The 19,492-nt window shown below is 39.8% G+C and overlaps 1 protein-coding gene across 15 annotated transcripts in view; it reads right to left on the minus strand.

Moving 5' to 3' along the window:
* Nucleotides 1–19,492, minus strand: part of PLCB4 (phospholipase C beta 4) — a 442,280-nt gene that overhangs the window by 184,002 nt on the left and 238,786 nt on the right. For all 15 annotated transcript variants that reach the window (XM_030915446.1, XM_030915447.1, XM_030915444.1 and 12 more), the window contains one exon: nucleotides 15,852–15,950. In XM_030915446.1, coding sequence (XP_030771306.1) covers nucleotides 15,852–15,950 — 99 coding nt within the window. The remainder of the gene's footprint in view (nucleotides 1–15,851; nucleotides 15,951–19,492) is intronic.

Below are 19,492 nucleotides of genomic sequence, written 5' to 3' on the forward strand. Positions count from 1 at the left end.
AGTACAGCCTGGGCAGGGACATTTTAAGGGTGCTGAAGACCCTGCAGCAAAACTGTCCAATGAGGGGACTCCTGGAGCAGCTGCCTCTTGAAAGGAGATTTAAGCGACACACCTCCATAGCTGCCACAGATAGTGTCTCTGGCTTGTTAACCTTTCTCTACATTCCAAAATGGCATTTTCAGTTCCAGTTCTTTGGGACATTTAAAATTCCTTAAAAATTAGGAAGCATGCAAATATCAATGAATTTCAGTCTCAGACAAGTAACTAAGGAATTGCTGGATCATAGTAGGTACTTATGAAATATTTGTTGAGTGATGAATTAATTCCCTGGTGGGGATATAGCAGGAAACAAAGTCTGTTCTCAGGGGTTATCTTCTAGAAGGATTTTAGCAATGAACAAAAAAGGGTAAGTTATCAGGTAGTGATAAATATAACAATTAAAACATCCAGAAGGGTCAGGAGCCTGTGTGTGTAGGTGAGTAAGAAGGCCTCTTGGAGAATGTGATATTTTAACAGAAACAGTATGAAGTGAGGAAGTGAACCATGAGGACTGTATAGGAGAAAGCAGTCCAGAGGGAGAACAGCAAGTGCAAAGGCCCTGAGGTCGGAGTGTGCCTAGAATGCTCAGGGAATATCAATGGGACAGTGAAATGGTAGGTCATGTAGGGGACTTGCAGGACACAGAAAGAACTTCGGAAATTACTTGGAATGAGGTAGAAACCCATTAAAGATTTAAACCAAAAGAAGGGCATAACCTGACTTCCATCCTAAAAAAAAATCCATCTTACTTATTCCTTATGATGGCAATGTGAGGTAGGTATTATCACTCCCATTTTTCAAACAAGGAAGCTGTGGCTTAGTGCTTGGTGGGTGTTAAGACTGACTCATGGTCACATCTCTTGAGTAGCAAAGCCAAAACTGAACCTATTTCTGTTTAACTCCAAATGCATTCTCTTAACCAAGTATGTGTATTTCAAGCTTTTGGATAGAGTTCTTTGGCAAAGATTTTACCTTAAATACCACTTAGTACAAAAACCCTCTCTGTATTTGCAAACAATACCCTGGCAACTTGGCTTTTGGTAAGCATTCAAAAACTAGTCTCCTTTTCATATGTCTACAAAGTTAAGAGGATCACCTGCCCTTTCAGGTACTTGGGAGAAAAAAAATCAACAGTAGAAGAACCATGGAGGTGCCAGCATGCTGTCCTCAGGGTAACTCCGCAGTAGAAAGAGAATGAAGGCTGGACCTGGGGAAGCTATACTGACTCTGCCCATCTGCTTCAATTAACGTTCTTGACAAAGCAGCATTTCAGAGCACGTGCTTACTATTTATGGCTTTAAGAGAAAGTAGTTTATAAATTATATGTTCCTTGTTAGTTTATCAAAGTGAATATTAAAAAGATGGGCTTTCCTGCTGACAATATTTTAAGTCTATTTCCATCAATTGAAAGAAAATATTATATTCTTTTCATATAGTACATTTTACCTAGTTCCCCCCCGCCCACTAAAAAATTAAAGACTAGGGGCCAGGCACAGTGGCTCATGCCTATAATCCCAGTACTCTGGGAGGCCAAGGCAGGAGGCTCACTTGAGCCCAGTAGTTCAAGACCAGCCTGGTCAACATAGCGAGACCCTGTCTATACAAAAAAAAAAAAAAAAAAAAATAGCTGGGTGTGGTGGCTCTTGCCTGTAATCTCAGCTACTTGGGAGGGAGGCTGAGGCAGGAGAATTGCTTGAGCCCAGGAGTTAGAGGTTGCAGTAAGCTATGATTGTGCCCCATTGTACGCCAGCCTAGGTGACAGAGTGAGGTCCTGTCTCAAAAAAAAAAAAAAAAAAAAAGAGAGAAAAAGAAAAAAATGAAAGGCCAGGCACAGTGGCTCTCACGCCTGTAATTCCAGCACTTTGGGAGGCTGAGGCAGGCAGATCACAAGGTCAAAAGTTCGAGACCAGCCTGGCCAACATGGTGAAACCCCGTCTCTACTAAAAATACAAAAATTAGCTGTGCGTGGTGGTGCACAACTGTAGTCCCGTCCCAGCTACTTGGGAGACTGAGGCAGGAGAATCACTTGAACTCGGAAGGTAGAGGTTGCAGTGAGCACAGATCATGCCACAGCACTCCAGCCTGGTGACAGAGTGAGACTCTGTCTCAAAAAACAAAACAAAACAAAACCTAAAAAAGCCCTGGTAAATACTTTCCTTTTCTTACCGGCTGATTTCTATTGATCATAAGGCAGAAGTATCAGTTTTCTTAGGGGAATGTGGGGGAAATTATATGAAAAATAGTCTTCCCATTCTCATTTCCCTAAAAGAACTGGACTAAGAACATCTAGACTTAGTAGTATAATACTTATGGTCTAGAATAAATAAAGCAAATGGTGAGTAAAAAAGTTAAACAGGTCTTTGGTTTCAGCCTATTAATGAACTTTAGAAAGACTTTTTAATTATGTATTTTATACATCACATATATCTTCAAAAACATGTTTCTCTGCTGACAGCCATTCTGGGTCATAAAGCTGTGTGACCTGTGTATGTTCTCTTTAGCAATACACTAGTTCTGGACGCTAGCTCCATCACGTACTATATGTTGATTAACAGGCAATTCTTAAGTGACCTAAGCTTCTCTTTCCTCATCTGTAAACTGTGGAAATCTCATTTAGTCCTCACAACCACCCGAGGGTTTAAAGAGATGACTGATGTCAAGTACTTTGCACTATGCCAAGGGTTCAATAAATCTAATATGTTCAGCCCAGATGAAGAAGTCTCTTTTATTCAACAGTTTTCACCCTTTTATCTGTGTTGCCTGTTTGAGGAAGATTAGCTGTAAAGAACTTTAAATGGATCTAATTTTGTTTCCTTCTAGTAAGTCTACAATTTCTTACCTTTCCCTAGGCCTAGGTTCTCAAACTTGAGCTGCATCATCAGAATCACTGAGAGGGCTCTTAAAACACAGATTGCTGGACCCTCCCCCCAGAGTTTCTGATTCTGTAGGTCTGGGGTGGGGCCTAATAATCTGCATTTCTAGCAAGCTCACAAATGTTGCTGATGCTGTCTGAAACCATACTTGGAGATCCACTGTAGGCTAGCTGGCAGGCCATTTTTCTGCTAAGTCTGTAACCAGCCTATGAAACCTCAAGCAACACGCTTAACCATTTTAAGCCCCAGTTTTGTAAACTGCAAAAGGAAGCTAAAAAGACCTACTGAAAACAGGGTTGTTTTGAGGCTTAAGTGAAATGATGTTTAAATCAGAGGCACTGGAGCCAGAACCATTCCATCTTGAACAGGGCTGGGTAAAACGAGGCTGAGACCTACTGGGCTGCATTCCCAGGAGGTTAGGCATTACTAGTCACAGGACTAGAGAGGAGGCCAGCACAAGACACAGGTTACAAAGACCCCACTGATAAAACAGGATGCAGTAAGGGAGCCAGCCAAAAGCTGCCAAAACTAGGATAGTTAGAAGAAAGTGACCTCTGGTTGTCTTCACTGCTCATTATATGTTAATATTAATGCATTAGCATGCTAAAAGACAGTTTACAAATGCCATGGCAATGTCCAGAAGTTACTCTATATAGTCTAACAAGGAGAGGAACCCTCAGTTCCAGGAATTACCACCCCTTTCCTGGAAAACTCATGAATAATCCACCCCTTGTTTAGCATATGATCAAGAAATAACTATAAAAAAAGCCAACCAGCATCTTTCAGGGCTGCTCTGTCTATGGAATAGTGATTCTTTTGTTTTTTTTACTTTCTTAATAAACTTGCTTTCACTTTACTCTGTGGACTCACCTCTATTCTTTCTTGGGTGAGATCCAAGAATCCTCTCTCTCAGGGTCTAGATCAGGACCCTTTCCTGATCATTTATACCATTTGTCAAGTGCAAGTTCCAGCACCTACTGAGTGCTCAAAGTAGTAGTGATTTACGACTGTCCGTGCTAAAAACACCTGTCATGATTAATTTTATGTGTCAACTTGACTGGGCTAAGGCTGATGGCTGATAAAATATTACTTCCGAGTGTGTCTGTGAGGCTGTTTCTGTGTTTGAATTGATGCACTGAATAAAGAAGATCTGCCAAATACAGGAGGGCATCATCCAATCCACGGAGAGCCTGAATCGAACAAAATGGTTGAGGAAGAATGAATTCATTCTCTCTTGATCTGGGACATTCATCTTATCCTGGCCTTGGATACTGATGCCCCTGGTTCTGGGGCCTTTGGACTCAACTGACACTTACACACCATTGGCTCCCCTGGTTCTCTGGTCTTTCAGGTTTGAACTAGAACTGCCCTACTGTTTTTCCTAGGCCTCTAGCTTATAGACAGACGACATAAGACTTCGCAGCCTTCATAATCGTGTGAGCCAATCCTTCATAATAAATCTCTTCCTACCTATATATCTCTATATATCTCATTGGCTCTGTTTCTCCGGAGAACCCTCACTAATACAGCACTCTCTCTAAAACAACCAAAACAAGTAATGACAAAAATAATTCCTCAGAATTTTCAGGAACAGGGAATTCAGTGGATGAAATTGCACAGGTTTAAAGAAATGCAATTTTATCACTTGAGAAGGGGCTTCAGAATTATTAACTTGATTTTTTAAAAAAAAATTTTCTCCCTAGACTGCTCAACAGGAAAAAGCATTCACTTTTACATGTGCTGTATATTTCCTCTGACTGTTCATTTGTTCACACTTGAATGAACTCTATTAATTCAATGGCTACACCACATGCATTAACAGAGTGCAATTCCAAAGAGATGTGCAAAGAGAATGAAACCAGGATGTCCTTAGGGTCTCTTCACCACTAGCCTGATGATCTGTAAGACTGTACTCATCAACCCTAATTAAAAGGATGCCCTGGCCAACACCCTCCTGTTCACCTGTGGCCCACAGACACAGCTTGAGGTAGCTAATATTGAGCATTTTCCTCTTTACACTGCAGGCTGAGAAGAAGCAATAGAGAATCAGCACTGTAATTTTGGCCATTGAGTTTAATTCTTTAGCATAGTACAGTAGTACTTGAGAGACCTAAGTAGATCCTCAGCTAGTTCCTCATGAAACTGCCTTTGCAAAAATTATATCAGTGAGAAAAATTAACACAGTTAGCTGAGCTAACCCACCTCCCATCTTGCCTTTTCCTTAATTATTCCTGGGCTTTTGGACGAAGGTAACTTTGGAAGACGTTTAGGCTACAGTTTAAATGATAATAGGCCTTGCCCAAAAACCAACCACTTTTGTTTGAGGGGAGGGCCTGAGTCCTGCTAAGGCGCAGACACATACGACTGTCAGCCATTATTCTGGAGGTTAGAAGATATGCAACGTCCCCAGTTATTTCTGCAAATAACATTGCTCTTGTAGAACCTAAGATTGGCCTTTTGAGATATCTTTTCAGGTTTTCTTTTGCATGCCTCACACCCATGTCTCCACCTGGACCCACCTGGACTTGCCAACCCCACTCCTATGGCCCCAACCAGAAGCAATTCAGCATGATGTAATCCTTGCCCCATCCAATCAGCAGAAGCGTAACCCCCTCCCCCACCTCCTCTTCCCCAAACTGCCTTTAAGAAAACCCCTAACCTAGCAGCTTTGGACCAGATGACTTGAGTACTAACTCATCTCCCATGTGGTGTGACTGGCCTTGTCTCTATTAAACTCTTTTTTTGTTTGTTTGTTTTTTTGAGATAGAGTCTTCCTCTGTTACTGTCACCTGGGCTGGAATGCAATAGCACAATCTGGGCTCACTGCAATCTATGTCCCAGGGTTCAAGTGATTCTCCGGCCTCAGCCGCCTGAGTAGCTGGGATTACAGGCACCTGCCACCATGCCCAGCTAATCTTTGTGTTTTTAGTAGAGGCAGGGTTTCACCATGTTGGCCAGGCTGGTCTCCCACTCCTGACCTCAAATGATCTGCCCATCTTTGCCTCGCAAAGTGTTGGGATTACAGGCGTGAGCCACTGCACCTGCCCAAACTCTTTCTTTACTACGATGCCGTATTCTTTCTTTGTGCAGCTGGCAGGAAGAACCCCTTGGTGCTTACACTTATATTTTAATTTAATTGCCCATATTGTTTCCATACTTTCTTCCTGTCTTGTGTTGTTTCCACAAGCTCCTTGTAAATCTAGTGGGACCCCAGATTTCCTTGTCTAGTTTCCTAATGGATGTGTCTCACATCTTTCCATGAATAAGATGTCCTTCTTGCACCCTTGAAGCATGGATCTCAAGGATTACCACCTTCCATGAAACTGACCAAGGCACTATTTCATGGGGGAGATGCTTCCATTCCTCCAAGAAATAGAATTATCTTCTACTTTGATGAAGAAATAAAAGCAAGCCCAAAGAAACTTCACAGAGAGGGAAGAGACATGAAAATGAGAAGAGCAAGCCCCTGCTCCCCCGACCACAAAAATGAGAGCATCTTAGAAAACAAAGGTGAGCCATCTGTTACGTATGCAGCAAAAGCTGATAAACTGATAAAATGATCTACCAAGATAAGGAAAGGAAATAGAGGATGACTAACTTAAAAATACAATACAGTAGTAAGAGAACATGAGGAGTAAAAATAATTACTTGAAACTAAAATTATTTCATTATTACTATTACCATCAAAACCAATTTGTTACTCATTTCTATGTGGCACTGTTTGCCTTCTAATCCAGGTGCCTGCTCATTTATTTACATATTATGTTCTATGGCTGCTACTGGGCTACAATGACAAAGTAAAGTAGCTGTAACAGAGGCTGCAGGACTAATAAAATCTAAACTATTTAATATGTGGTCCCTTACAGAAAAAGTATGCTGACCCAGCTCTATGACTTTTCAGCATGAGATGACCTACTCTACAAACCTTTCCTTAAAGGTCTCATGCTTGGATGACAATGAGCTCTGAGCTTTAGGGGCATGAGAGACCAGATAACATGATCAGCACTGTCATTCAAAAGGCTGGTCTAGAAGAAGGAACAGGCTTGAATGTTTTTTTTTGTTTTGTTTGCAAAAACCCGGCTGATCTTTGTTTTTGGTGTTTTGGGTTGTTTCAGTGTTCAGGCCAACTGAGGTGGTGCTCAGATGCCTGGCCTTGGCTTTCTTCTCACATCAGGAAGAAGTCACACAGCTGTGCTGACAAGAAAGGTGACTGGCAGGTGTGTGCAGACTCGTACACAGAGATCTTAAGGAGAACAACTGATATTCTTCGACCCGTCCACCTTAACATCCCTTATTTTTCTGGCACAGAGATGTTAAGAAAATTGCCTACAGAGACATAGTCAGGAAAAAGGAAGGATGAAACCTCTAGCTCACCTTTGTTCAAGTCTTGGTCTTCTCCAACCTTTTGGACCCCGCCTACGAATCATCCTCTGTACGGCCGCCAGAGTAACTGTCTCCAAAATGTAAATCCGATCATGCCAGTCTCTTGAAAATGGCTTCCCATAGCAATCAGAACGAAATCCAAACACCCCTGCCTGGTCCTACACCATTTATTCTCATACTTAAGTGTGCACCAGACTTCCTTGAAGGGCTTGTTAATGCACATACGCCTGGGCCAGTTCCTGATTCGGTAGGTCCCTGGGATGGGCCTGAGAATGCGCATCTCTAATAAGGTTCTGGGTGGTGCTGATGATGCTGGCTTGGGGACCACACTTTGACAGAACTGCTGCTCCACGTAAGGGGGCCTCTGCCTGCTTCTCAGAATTCCATCCTTACCACACCCTGCCCATGATGCTCACTCCATCCTTGGTGCTCTTCTTTTGACATGCCAAGACTACGTTTGCCTCAGGGCCTGGCATTTGCTGTTTCCATGTCGTGGAATGCTTTTCTCTTAGTTCTTGGCCAAACTGGCTTTTTTTTTTTTTTTTTTTTAAGACAGAGTCTCGCTCTGTTGCCCAGGCTGGAGTGCTGGAGTATAGTGGTGCAATTTCAGCTCATCGCAACCTCTGCCTCCCAGGTTCAGACGATTTTTGTGCCTTAGCTTTCCAAGTTGCTGGGACTACAGGTGCACACCACCATGCCTGGCTAATTTTTACATTTTTAGTAGAGATGGGGTTTTGATATGTTGGCCAGGCTGGTCTCAAACTCCTGATCTCAGGTGATCTGCACGCCTCAGCCTCCCAATGTGCTGGGATTATAGGTGTGAGCCACTGTGCCCGGCCAATCTAGCTCCTTCTTATCATTCAGCTACAACTTCAAATGTCACCTCCTGAATAGGGGCCTGCTCTGACCACCCAATGCACAGCAATGTCCCCTCCCCTACTCCTCAGTGTCTGCCTGTCTCTCCGATCCTTCGATCACTCCTTTTAGTAACATAATAGTATCAAACACTGCTGGAAACCATTCATTTCTATACTTATTTGTTTATTGTTGGTCTTCTGCTGCTGGACCATACACTCCCAAAGGACTGAGACTTTGTCATGTTCATTGCTCTATCTCAGTCTTCTAGAACAGTGGTTCGCACCATGGATTAAGTTGTAATGACTTTAAAACATTTCCGAATTGTTAAAGGGCCAACTGTACTCAAGATTGTTTATCATCATTAAGTTGCTATATAGGTTGTTGTAGCCTAATGATTCCAATATAATTCACATACAATATAGAGTGCGTGATAGACTCATATAAGTATACACATTTACAATCTTACCGCTAATTATAATTCAGAATATTCTGTCAGAGATACTTTTTCTTCACCATCTCTACTAAAAATACAAAACCTAGCCAGGCACGGTGGCACATGCTTGTAATCCCAGATACTCGGGAGACTGAGGCAGAAGAATTGCTTGAACCCAGGAGGCGGAGGTTGCAGGGAGCCGAGATCATGCCATTGCACTCCAGCTTGAGTGACAAGAGCGAAATTCCGTCTCAAAAAAAAAAAAAAAAAATTCCTCTATCCTGAGGAATGCAGTATCACCCACATGAGAGGGTGAGTGAAGGAAGCCCGTGACTGTGAGGGTCTTGGGGTCCTCATTCTTTCATCCCATCCCATCAGGCAGCAACAATCCCCCTGAGAGAGGAGGACTGAGAGAGGAAGATGCGCCCACGTGTTCGTCCTCTTGGATCATTTATTATGTTCTTCCCTTTCTGTGCAATGTATTTTTAGCTAGTATTAATGTGATTATATACAAAATGCTTCTTAGGTACTACAGAAGGTATCACTTTTGCTTTTGGTTCTTCGTCATTTCAGAAAGAAACAATATACATGCATCCATACATGTACCCCCTTCTCTGGCATTCCCTCCACCTTGCATCAGAGCTGTCCAGTTCCTGTGCTAGACATTCCAACCTCATTCTACAATTATTCTCTCACATCTTCTATATCTACCAGGTTAGAAAAATATTCTCATTTATTCCTGTACTCGAAATCCTCCCTTATTTCTCCGTATGTATGACTGACTGTCCATTAAGTCCTTCAAGTCCAACACTACCCCCCAGACTACCCCAAAAGGAATCCAGCCACATCCACCTGTCACTGGTCATCCAGAACTGACCACTGCCCTGCTGAAACCCCATCAAAGGTTCCCTAGAGCTTTCAGAATCAAATGCCAATGTCCTGGGCTAGAAAGTAAACCCATTGATGATGTGGACACTGGCCATCTCTGTGCCTTCACCCCTGTACTCCACCACCCTACCCTCTGCCCTACCTGGACAATCCCCTTACCCCTCAATAGAATGTGCTGTCATATTCATGCCTTTGCAGAAGCCCTGGCCTCTCCCTTCTTCTTAGCTGTGCTTTGAGTGGTTGACTGACTCACCTATCAAGACTCAGCCTGAAAGGGGCCTCCTCACTGAGGCTTCTGGGGTCAGTCCCCCAGCCCTGTTGCCCCTTCCTCTCCTCTCACACCACAAGGTTCTCATCACAATATGCAAGTGGAACAAAGTGGAGGGTGAGAGTGAAAGGGCTTCAGGGGCCACATGCTGAAAGCCTGGAGTTTAAAACTGAGAAGCCCAGCCAGTGGTGTTGGCGGTATAGCGGTGAGAACAGCTGCTGTCCAAACTATGAAGCCAGTACTTACTGCAGTGCATAATAAAGTGGCACCAACATGTTTCTGTTCTGTATGTCCAACTCGAATAGAGACAGGAGCTTAAGAAAACATGACTCATGGCAAGACAGCCAGCAACTAAAGCAATTATCCACGAGGAACATGCAGAAATCGGTTTCTTGGGATAAAAACACAGCAATTTAACTCCATTTAACACATTTTCACTATTTTTTCTCCCTCAACTCCAAATTTGAAATTATTTTACTTTTGGTTTGTGGTTGGCTACTTTTATACTTTAAATCATATATGTAAGCCTCTATTGTACATCAACTATCAACCTTCCCTCTTGCTAAGAATATTAAGCCTCTGGTCTTCCCTCTGTTTCTCCAAGTTCCTTCTAATTTCCAGCATCTGTCTGGCACCCTTACTTTAAATAAAGGTAACAGCTTTTTTGTTATGCTTGGTCAAAAATAATTAAATGTTTTGTCCACCTTTACGTTGATTACGAAAGTTGAAAAACTAACATTATTATGATTATTATTTAGATGACTCTGTAAGTATCTTTTAGTGTAAATACAGGTATATCTGGACACTGTTTTATAATTTAGTTTAAATTATCTAAAGCTTAAAAATAATACACAAAGATGGCTATCCCTCTTTTCATTATAACATCAAAGCACGATTGAAGAGGCATACCTAAGAATGATTTACTTCTATAGAAAAATGTATTTTTGGTTTGATCTACTATTTACTGTTGTTTAGGACCTAGATTCTTTGAAGTTTAATAGATAGCATTTTTCTGCTGTTATTCTATAGTGATGTAGATGACTTGTGTCCAGTAGAAAAAGGCAAATCTATAATAGTTTATAGTTTTATTGCCTTATAGGACATTAGCCAGTTTTGTATCTAATTTTGACAAAACTTATTTCACTTTTCTTTTTCTTTCCTTTCCTATGTAAAACTCTCTTCCTCAAGTGCTCTTGGAACTAGCTTTATCATCCTGTTAATGTCCTCACTGATTAGTTAAATATATCTTTTAATCAAAATACTTTATATGAGGCTTGTGTTTTTAAGTCTTAAAAACCATATTCAGAAAGCACTTTGCTTTTCTGATGAACAGCCTGTGGGGTGTAGGCTGCTTGAGCTTTTCTGAGCTTCATGGTGTGGTTGCTCACAATTTGATTTCAGAACCACCTTGGAAAGAGGCCAAAGTCAACCTGTCCCACTGTGCCTGACTTTAGGTTTGTATTGACCCAGCACTTTGATACTCCTTTGATCCTGACACCTGCAATAATTGTCTCAGTTTTCCTCCACTGTGTGTGTGTGTGTGTGTGTGTGTGTGTGTGTGTGTGCGCGCGCGCGCGTGTGTATAGGGTGGAAGGTGGGGAGGCTAGTATAAAGACCAAGAAGACCAAGACTTTGCTAGAAAAAGGGACTCCATCTAGGCAGCTTGACTCAGATACAAGAAAGTTCCATGGGCAAGAAGAAGGGGTAGCCCAAGCTGGGATTTATGATGTGGGAAAGACGAGGCCAGTGGCTGAGGTGAGTCATCTATAAAACATTTGAACCCCTGCTCTGGCTGCCACTAAGAAGGACTGGCTGATGAATTCTGTAGATTTCAATGGAATATACTGAGAATGTTTCTTAGTGTCAAGAAAGGAGAAAGGAATTTTTAAATCTGGTTATAGTTTGAGTTGATTGTCTATGCTATCCAATAAGAAAGCCACTAGGCCCACGTACCTACATAAATTTGAATTTAAATTATGTAAGATTAAAAACTTAAGTCCCTCAGTCCCAGTAGTCACATTTCAAGTGCTGAACAGCCACATGTGGCTGCCATAACAGCAACACAAATGTAGACCATTTCTATCACTGTGGAAAGTCCTGTTGGTGAACACTTATCGATGATGGCAGTCTTTTCCTTAAGAATAAAGGTCTTTTTATATTTTGTTTGTTTTAAGGACATACTTTGACTTTCAGGCTTATGCAAAAGGGAAGATATCAGGAGAGTCTGGGTGGGAGAGTTTGAGGTGGAAAGGGAGCCAAACAGCTCAGGATGAGAAGGGACTTGAATTTTGAAGTTTTCTTCTTTAGATTGAGAGAGAAAAAATGTTTAACAGTTAAGAAAAAAGCATCTGGAAAAGTGAAAAAGGACTCTGAGTGTGATTAAAATAAAATAAAGGAAACAGGAACATGCATCTTTATGGAGGAGAGGAACAAAGAAGAAAAAAGAGAGACACCCCTGGCTGGGCTGGCTAATGAAATTTATTCACATGATCTCCGATTTTTAATCTTAAAGTTGTCCTGGTGTGTGATGCAGTTCTCCTCTGCTGCCACTAAATCTTCAGTAAAATGTCTACTTTATACAACATCCTTCTGTTTCTGGGATTTGATGTTAAAATGGATTTAGGGAAGGAAACAAATTAGAGTGGTCAACAGTCCTGGAAAGTGAATGGTAACGAAGCATTTGAGGACATAAGTCATCACCAAGAGTGGGTAAAGCACCTAGGAATTCTAGGAAAGACTGGGAAGGCCCTGATCTGACAGGGAATGGGTTCTACAGATCTTTAATGTGGATATTATAGGAAAGTCAGGGGGTTGGTTTAGTTAAAGATATCTGGGTTGCATGTATTTTTAAAAGCACTGCTATTTCTCTCCTCCACAAGAGACGAATCTCTATTTTAAAGATTTAATGTTAAGCATCACTTAGGAAACAAAATACATTTTGCATTTAAGTAATGTGTAAGTCAAGTAAAGTTAGAGAAGTACAGAATTAGAAGTGTCATGGCAAAACAATCAGATGCTACAACACAGCCTACCACTTAGGTCATTTGTAAAAATCTGGCTGCCTCAAAAATAATTCCTCAGTAATGCAGAAATAATAAAATAAACTTTAAATGCATTTGCACTTACTACATTTATTGACTATTTTTAAAACAGTGGCTTACTCACTGTTTAAGATACCTCTCTGCTCCTTTTATTTATTTATTTTTTTTTGAGACACAGTGTCACTCTGTCACCCAGGCTGGAGTGCGGGGGCATGATCTTGGCTCACTGCAACCTCTGCCTCTTAAGTTCAAAGGATTCTCCTGCCTCAGCTTCCCAAGTAGCTAGGACTACAGGCATGTGCCACCATGCCTGGCTAATGTTTTTGTATTTTTAGTAGAAACGGGGTTTCACTGCGTTAGCCAGGATGGTCTCAATCTCCAGACCTAGTGATCTGCCCACCTTGGCTTCCCAAAGTGCTGGGATTACAAGCGTGAGCCACTGAGCCCAGCTGCTTTCTTTAAACAAATACAAGGAATATAATTTTATTTTTGCTGCTATTTGAGTTCATGATGATAACATTAGTTATCATATGGTGCTGACAGCATTTACGCCCCTTCACAAAAGGTACCTTTGCTATGACACTTTAGGGATGCTTGGCTTTTGTTTCTCTAATTCTCGTTCCTCCCACTGGCTTTCAGCTGTAATCCCTCATCGCTGTTCATGTACCAACCATAGAAACGAACCTTTTCTGCTTACATTTTATTGCCTTAAATGTTTTCATGGCTCTGGCTCTAAAGAACTGAGTCTTAGAGGAGTGGAAAATAATTTTTTTTTTAAGCAGTCTGTCATCCAGCTTGAAATATTCGTTGGCTTTGTAGTTTGGTATGTTATCATGAAGACACATGTTTATTTTATAAAATTAAAATGTTTTTGCTCAAAATCCTAGTAAAATAGCACTTGAAAGAGTTGAAAGCTTAGTTACATTGTATTTAATACTTTTTCAAGGGTTCTTTTCTTCTAACTTTGCCTAGTTTGCAGAGGAATCCAGAGGAAAAGCAAATGCCTTTAGAAGCACAGGTGATCAGTATTTCCCAATATGAGCTGTGATGATTAACAACCAAAAAATCACAAGAAATAAAAATGATTCAAATGAATCTCTGGTTCATCAAATCACATTTCACTTTTGTCAAGTACTTTATTCTCCAATAGCTTTTCCTTACATAACAGTATGAGATATACTGAACCAATGATTGCATGTAATCTCTTCAAAATTACCTTCTCTGAATTATTAGTCTGAATTGGAATCAACAAAGTTCAATCACTATTACATTTATAACACATACAAAGTTATATGTAGAAAGACTGCCAAAAGCACTGCATTAAGCAAAAACTGTTACTAAAATCATTTTAGACGCTAGACATCTACAAAGAGTTTGGTGGTTACAGGTATTCTGCTAGTCCCTGGAGAGAAAAAGATAAGTAAAATATGATCCTTGACTTCAAGAAACTCAGAGTATAGTTTGAGAGAAAGAAACATTAAATAAAATATGAAGGCAGTGTAAAATATGCAAGGGTAGGTCAGTGGTGGCAACAAATAAGTTATCGCCTCTTATTGAATGGGTCAAGGAAGGTATCACAGAAGTGGAGATTTCTCATCTGGGTTCTGAGAGGAGAGGAGTTCACCAATCAAACCAGTCGGAACAAATGCATTTCAGGAAGAGGGAGTAGCATAAACAAACCATGTAGTAGAATAGCTTATGGGGGAAACCATAAGTGGTTTGCTATAGTTGAAGTATATGGTGTATGTTGGAAACCGGAGAGAAATGAACGTGAGGTAATTAAGCAGGAGCCAAATTATAGAAGACCTTGTATTTCATTCTGTGAAGTTCCCTTTATGCTACAATGGGAAGTGATGGAAGCATTTTAAACACAGGAGAAATGGGATCTGCTTTATATTTTTAAAATATTACTCTATGATCTCAACCATGGGAGAGAGAAAAAAAGAAAAACAAATATGAAAAAAGACTAGAAGCAAACTGCAAAAGAATGAACAGTGCTTGTCTCTGGATGGCAGAATATTATTGTTTCATCTTATAGCAGAATGCAGTTCACTGTTATTTCAATTTCAGACATATGAACAGTCATCACTTCAATATTTTAATTCAAACAAGGAATAGTGACCATGTTTAGGTCCATCCTTAGCATTCACAATTTTGTTTACTGAGAAAGTGACTATCCTGTAAATCTAGAGAGTAGTACTATGATACACCCTGCAGAAAAATCAAGTCAACAAGTATTAAGCTATGTCAGCTCACAGAAGACCTAGTTTCCACATCTGACAATCTCGACCTCTGGGAAGATCAGCGAATTAGCCACTTCAGACATTTCATTGATTTTGAAATAACCAACTCTGACTCTAAATGAAGCTTTAGTATGTTTTACATTCAACTTTGCGGTAAAGGAAATATCAATTTCATTATACACTCCTTCCAAAGTCACCTCAAATTCAAGTACAATAGAAGAAAAATCATGCATTTACAATGCAAATGAGGCTTTAATTCACCTACCCAGCCATTCTGAATAGATTGGTGGCCCAAAGCCCCTGCTCTATAGAAAGTCTGGAGTCATCACCACCTTGCAAGGGCACAGACAATAAATGATAGAATCAGAGACATGCAAAGCTTTGGTCAAAATGGTTTGTATCAATGAAATGAACAAAGCAATGACTGGCACAAAGTTCAATCACTATTACATTTATAACACATACAAAGTTATATGTAGAAAGACTGCCAAAAGCACTGCATTAAGCAAAAACTGTTACTACATAAAACCCATCTGTAAACTGAGAATATTAATAGCAACAACGTCATAAGGTTTTTGTAAAAAATTTAAAAAATCATACACATAAAATGTTTAGAAGGTCATCTGGCACATAGCGAGCACTCAAAAATCTATGTTATCATTATCATTATTACTCTATCTCATAACTTGCTTCTTTTCAACAACTCCAACCTATAAATCCTAAAGATGTTCTTACTCATGTCAAAGAATATTTACTCAATACTGTAATTAAAACTTAATAATTATTAGAATGTTTTGAGAGAAAAGATTAATAACACTTATTTACCTCTTCGTATCTGTCAAAAACTGCTCCTTCTTGCAAAAAGGAAGGAACTTCCTTCTGCCAGTTAAATTCATAAGGTTTGGCCATGATTATATTCAAGACCTAAAAATGAAAAAGAGTAGCTCATTAGCATATAAAATGAAAAAACAATTGAGGATGGTTAATCACTTTGCATTTCTGTGTTTACGGACGCTTTTCTTCAAATATGTGGAATACAGTTTTTTCTTCTTCCCTTTGTCTGACCTCCAACTTGCTTTCTTTTCTCTAAACCTGGAGATATCATAATCAAGAAATACCAGAGGTGATCATTTGGGAAGTTTCCATTCTCTCCAAATCCTACAAAATAACAAGACGTGTGTGTGTGTGTGTGTGTGTGTGTGTGTGTGTGTGTGTGTGTGTGTGTGTGTGTATTTAAATCTGAAGGCACCAGATAAAATAAGGAAACCATAGACCAAAATCAATACATAAGAAAGGTCTGCTGTAAATAGCTAAGGGCACTATGGGCTTGAAGGTGAACATATGGGCAGGAGGAGCCCACAGGGTATAAGTTGCAGAATCACGTAGGCATAGCCAGAATTTTTTATAGCTCTTGGTCATCTCTTTAGCCCTCTCTTAGGCTCTCTTTCCCCTACCTCGTTGTTCCTCACCTCTTGGGCCACGCGGAGAACAAGAGAATGTCTGGTTTTGAGACAGCCAGCTCATAGGGGGTCCCTGAAGAAACTCCAACCAGCCTGCTCACTGAGGTAGGGCCTCGGGATGTTCACAATGTTTGTAGTAGAGAGGAGCCTGGCCTCTCCTCCTTCTGTATGGAACTTGGAATTCCAACGGCCGGGCAGGAAGCCCTCTAGCAGGGATTCTGGGCTTGTAAGAGTCCCTGATGCCACCTTTTCTCCCTTTTTAACCCAATGAAACCCTGTCTTACTCACCATTTAAATTGTCCATGAGCTTGAATTTTCATGGCCGTGGGACAAAGAACCCCGTTTTTAGCTAAACTAAGGAAAAGTCCTGCAACAGTTTTATCATAGACAGTGAGTAGGACATTTAAAGAGAAGCTAGGCACTGTTCAGGGTGGTTCCCTGCAACTAGGAAGAACTCAGTATTCCTTTTACCCATCCTTGTTGGCAACATGGTATGTATGCGATAACTACAACCCAAACATCTTGCATGAGCATACAACAAAGAGTCACCAAATAGTTAAGCAATGCAAAGAACATGGAAGAACACCAAACACAGCAAGTAAAACTTACACCCAAGGAAAGACAATGACCAGGAAAAACACGACCTGACTTCAGCATACTGATTTTTTCAGAGGGAAGACAGAGTATATCCTGTTCCTAAAATATAATTAACTACAGATACTAGAAATTTAAAACAAGATTGTTGAAATAAAACTTAATAGATGAGCTGAATTATAAAGAAAACTCAGATGAAGTGTTGAGCCAAGGAATTCTTAAAAATGCAACACCAGGCCGGGCGCGGTGGCTCACGCCTATAATCCCAGCACTTTGGGAGGCCGAGCGGAGTGGATTACCTGAGGTCAGGAGTTCAAGACCAGCCTGGCCAACATGGCAAAACCCTGTCTCTACCAAAAAAGTACAAAATTAGCTGGGCATGATGGTGGGCACCTGTAATCCCAGCTACTCGGGAGGCTGAGGCAGGGAGAATTGCTTGAACCCAGGAGGCGGAGGTTGCAGTGAACAAAGATGGCATCACTGCACTCCAGCCTGGGTGTCAGAGCGAGACTGCATCTCCAAAAAAGAATAAATAAATAAAAAAAAGCAACACCAAAAGAAATAGCATTCATGAGAGATATAGAAAATAGAAAGGAAAGGTTTAACAACCTTATATGGAGATAACGGAGGGATGGAAATAAAGCAACAGTAGAAGAACGTTTCTGAAACCTGAATATTTGAGTCCTCCAAGTGAAAAAATCTACTCATTCCATGTAGTATCAATGGGGGAAAAGATATACACCCCCAAATATACCTCATGGTGACACTGAAGACACAAAATATGCAGAAATTACGAGATCTCTCAAAGATGCAGGAAGAGAAAATATAATCTAGAGGTAAAATGACAATAAGAGTGCTATCAGATACATCATCCACAACACTAAATGCAGTAAGACAGTTTTAAATTTCTGAGGAAAATAATTTTGGATTTAAAATTCTGTGTTCAATACTGTTTCAACTTTTAGGAGAAATATGTAGTTATTTACAGACTTGTAAGTAATCAGAAAGATTTAGCGATCTACTCTGAAAAGTTTAATGCATTATATACTCTGTCAGGGGAAAATAAATATAGAGAAAGAGATATGGGAAATAATGTTAAGAAAAATAAAGTAAAAAGAAACAACAGGCTTACTCTTAAGTCTTATTGTACTATGCCAAAAAAAGTAGAAAAGAAAAAATAAATTTAAAAATTAGCCAACCCAAATCCTAGATTATATCAATATATGAGTTGTGGCCAGTGAAGTGGTTGGAGGAACAAAGTTTGAGACAAAGGGAAGTAAAACCATTTTGAGAGGGGAACAGAGATACTAAAAACTCTAGACATTAGTAGGAAAATAGGAGTTTAAATATGGGTGCTATGAATTTAAGAGTTATCCTATAGAAAATTAAAATTAAAAAATATAACTTCAAAATGATTAGCAGGGGAGAAATAGCAAAAGAAACTTGAGCCTCTTTTTAAAAGTAAGCAGATAAAGAATGGAGAGAAGACAGGAACATATTATAAGTAGAAAACACAAAATAAAATGACACATCACTAAGCACAGTAAATAAGAATTGGTTAAATTCACTTATAAAAGAGGTTTTCAGATTAGGTAAAATTATGGTTGTTTACAGAAATATTTTGAAAACTATCTGAGAAGTTTGAAAATGCAGGGATGAAAGAAGATACCATGGGCACATGCTAAGAAAAAAGAAAACAGGTATAACAATGATATGAGACAAAACAGACTTCAAGAGAAAAAGCAGAGACAGTAATAATACATCATATTAACTGCCATTAATATTTAAGCATGTGACCACACAGCATCAAAACATTTGAAAATTGACAAAATACAAGGAGAAATTAGCAAAGTCACAAACAGGAGACAATGATTCTCAGAAATTAACAGAAGAAGAAGACAAAGAAGTAAGAATCTTGAAGATCTGAATATCATACTTAATAATTTAGTACAAACAACTTAAATAACTCAAGGTAACATAATTTAAATAAAAGCACTTGAGCTTTATTCTCTTAATATATTTATTCTCTCTCTAGGTATATTTTTTTTTTCTTTCCCTCCTTTGCACCCTGGCTACTCACACACATGTGACAATCTCAAAATCTGATCACGATTAGGCCCTAGAGGAAATTTCAGCATTTTTCAACAGGCAGAAAATATGGTGGTCATGCTCATTGACAACAACAAGGAAACGTATAAATTAATGACAGAGAGTGTACAACATCTATATACATGGAAATTAAACATTCATACCCACACACACACACACACATACATACACCCCTAAATCATTCTTGAGTTAAGCAGAAATTATAAACTTTTTAGAAAGAAAAGATCAGAGCATTACAAACCAAAACCTAGATATGTAATATGTACCCCCCCCCCAAAAAAATTAGTGAAACAATGATGAGTA

This window comes from Rhinopithecus roxellana, chromosome 13 (assembly GCF_007565055.1).
Source record: "Rhinopithecus roxellana isolate Shanxi Qingling chromosome 13, ASM756505v1, whole genome shotgun sequence".
Classification (NCBI taxonomy): domain Eukaryota; kingdom Metazoa; phylum Chordata; class Mammalia; order Primates; family Cercopithecidae; genus Rhinopithecus; species Rhinopithecus roxellana.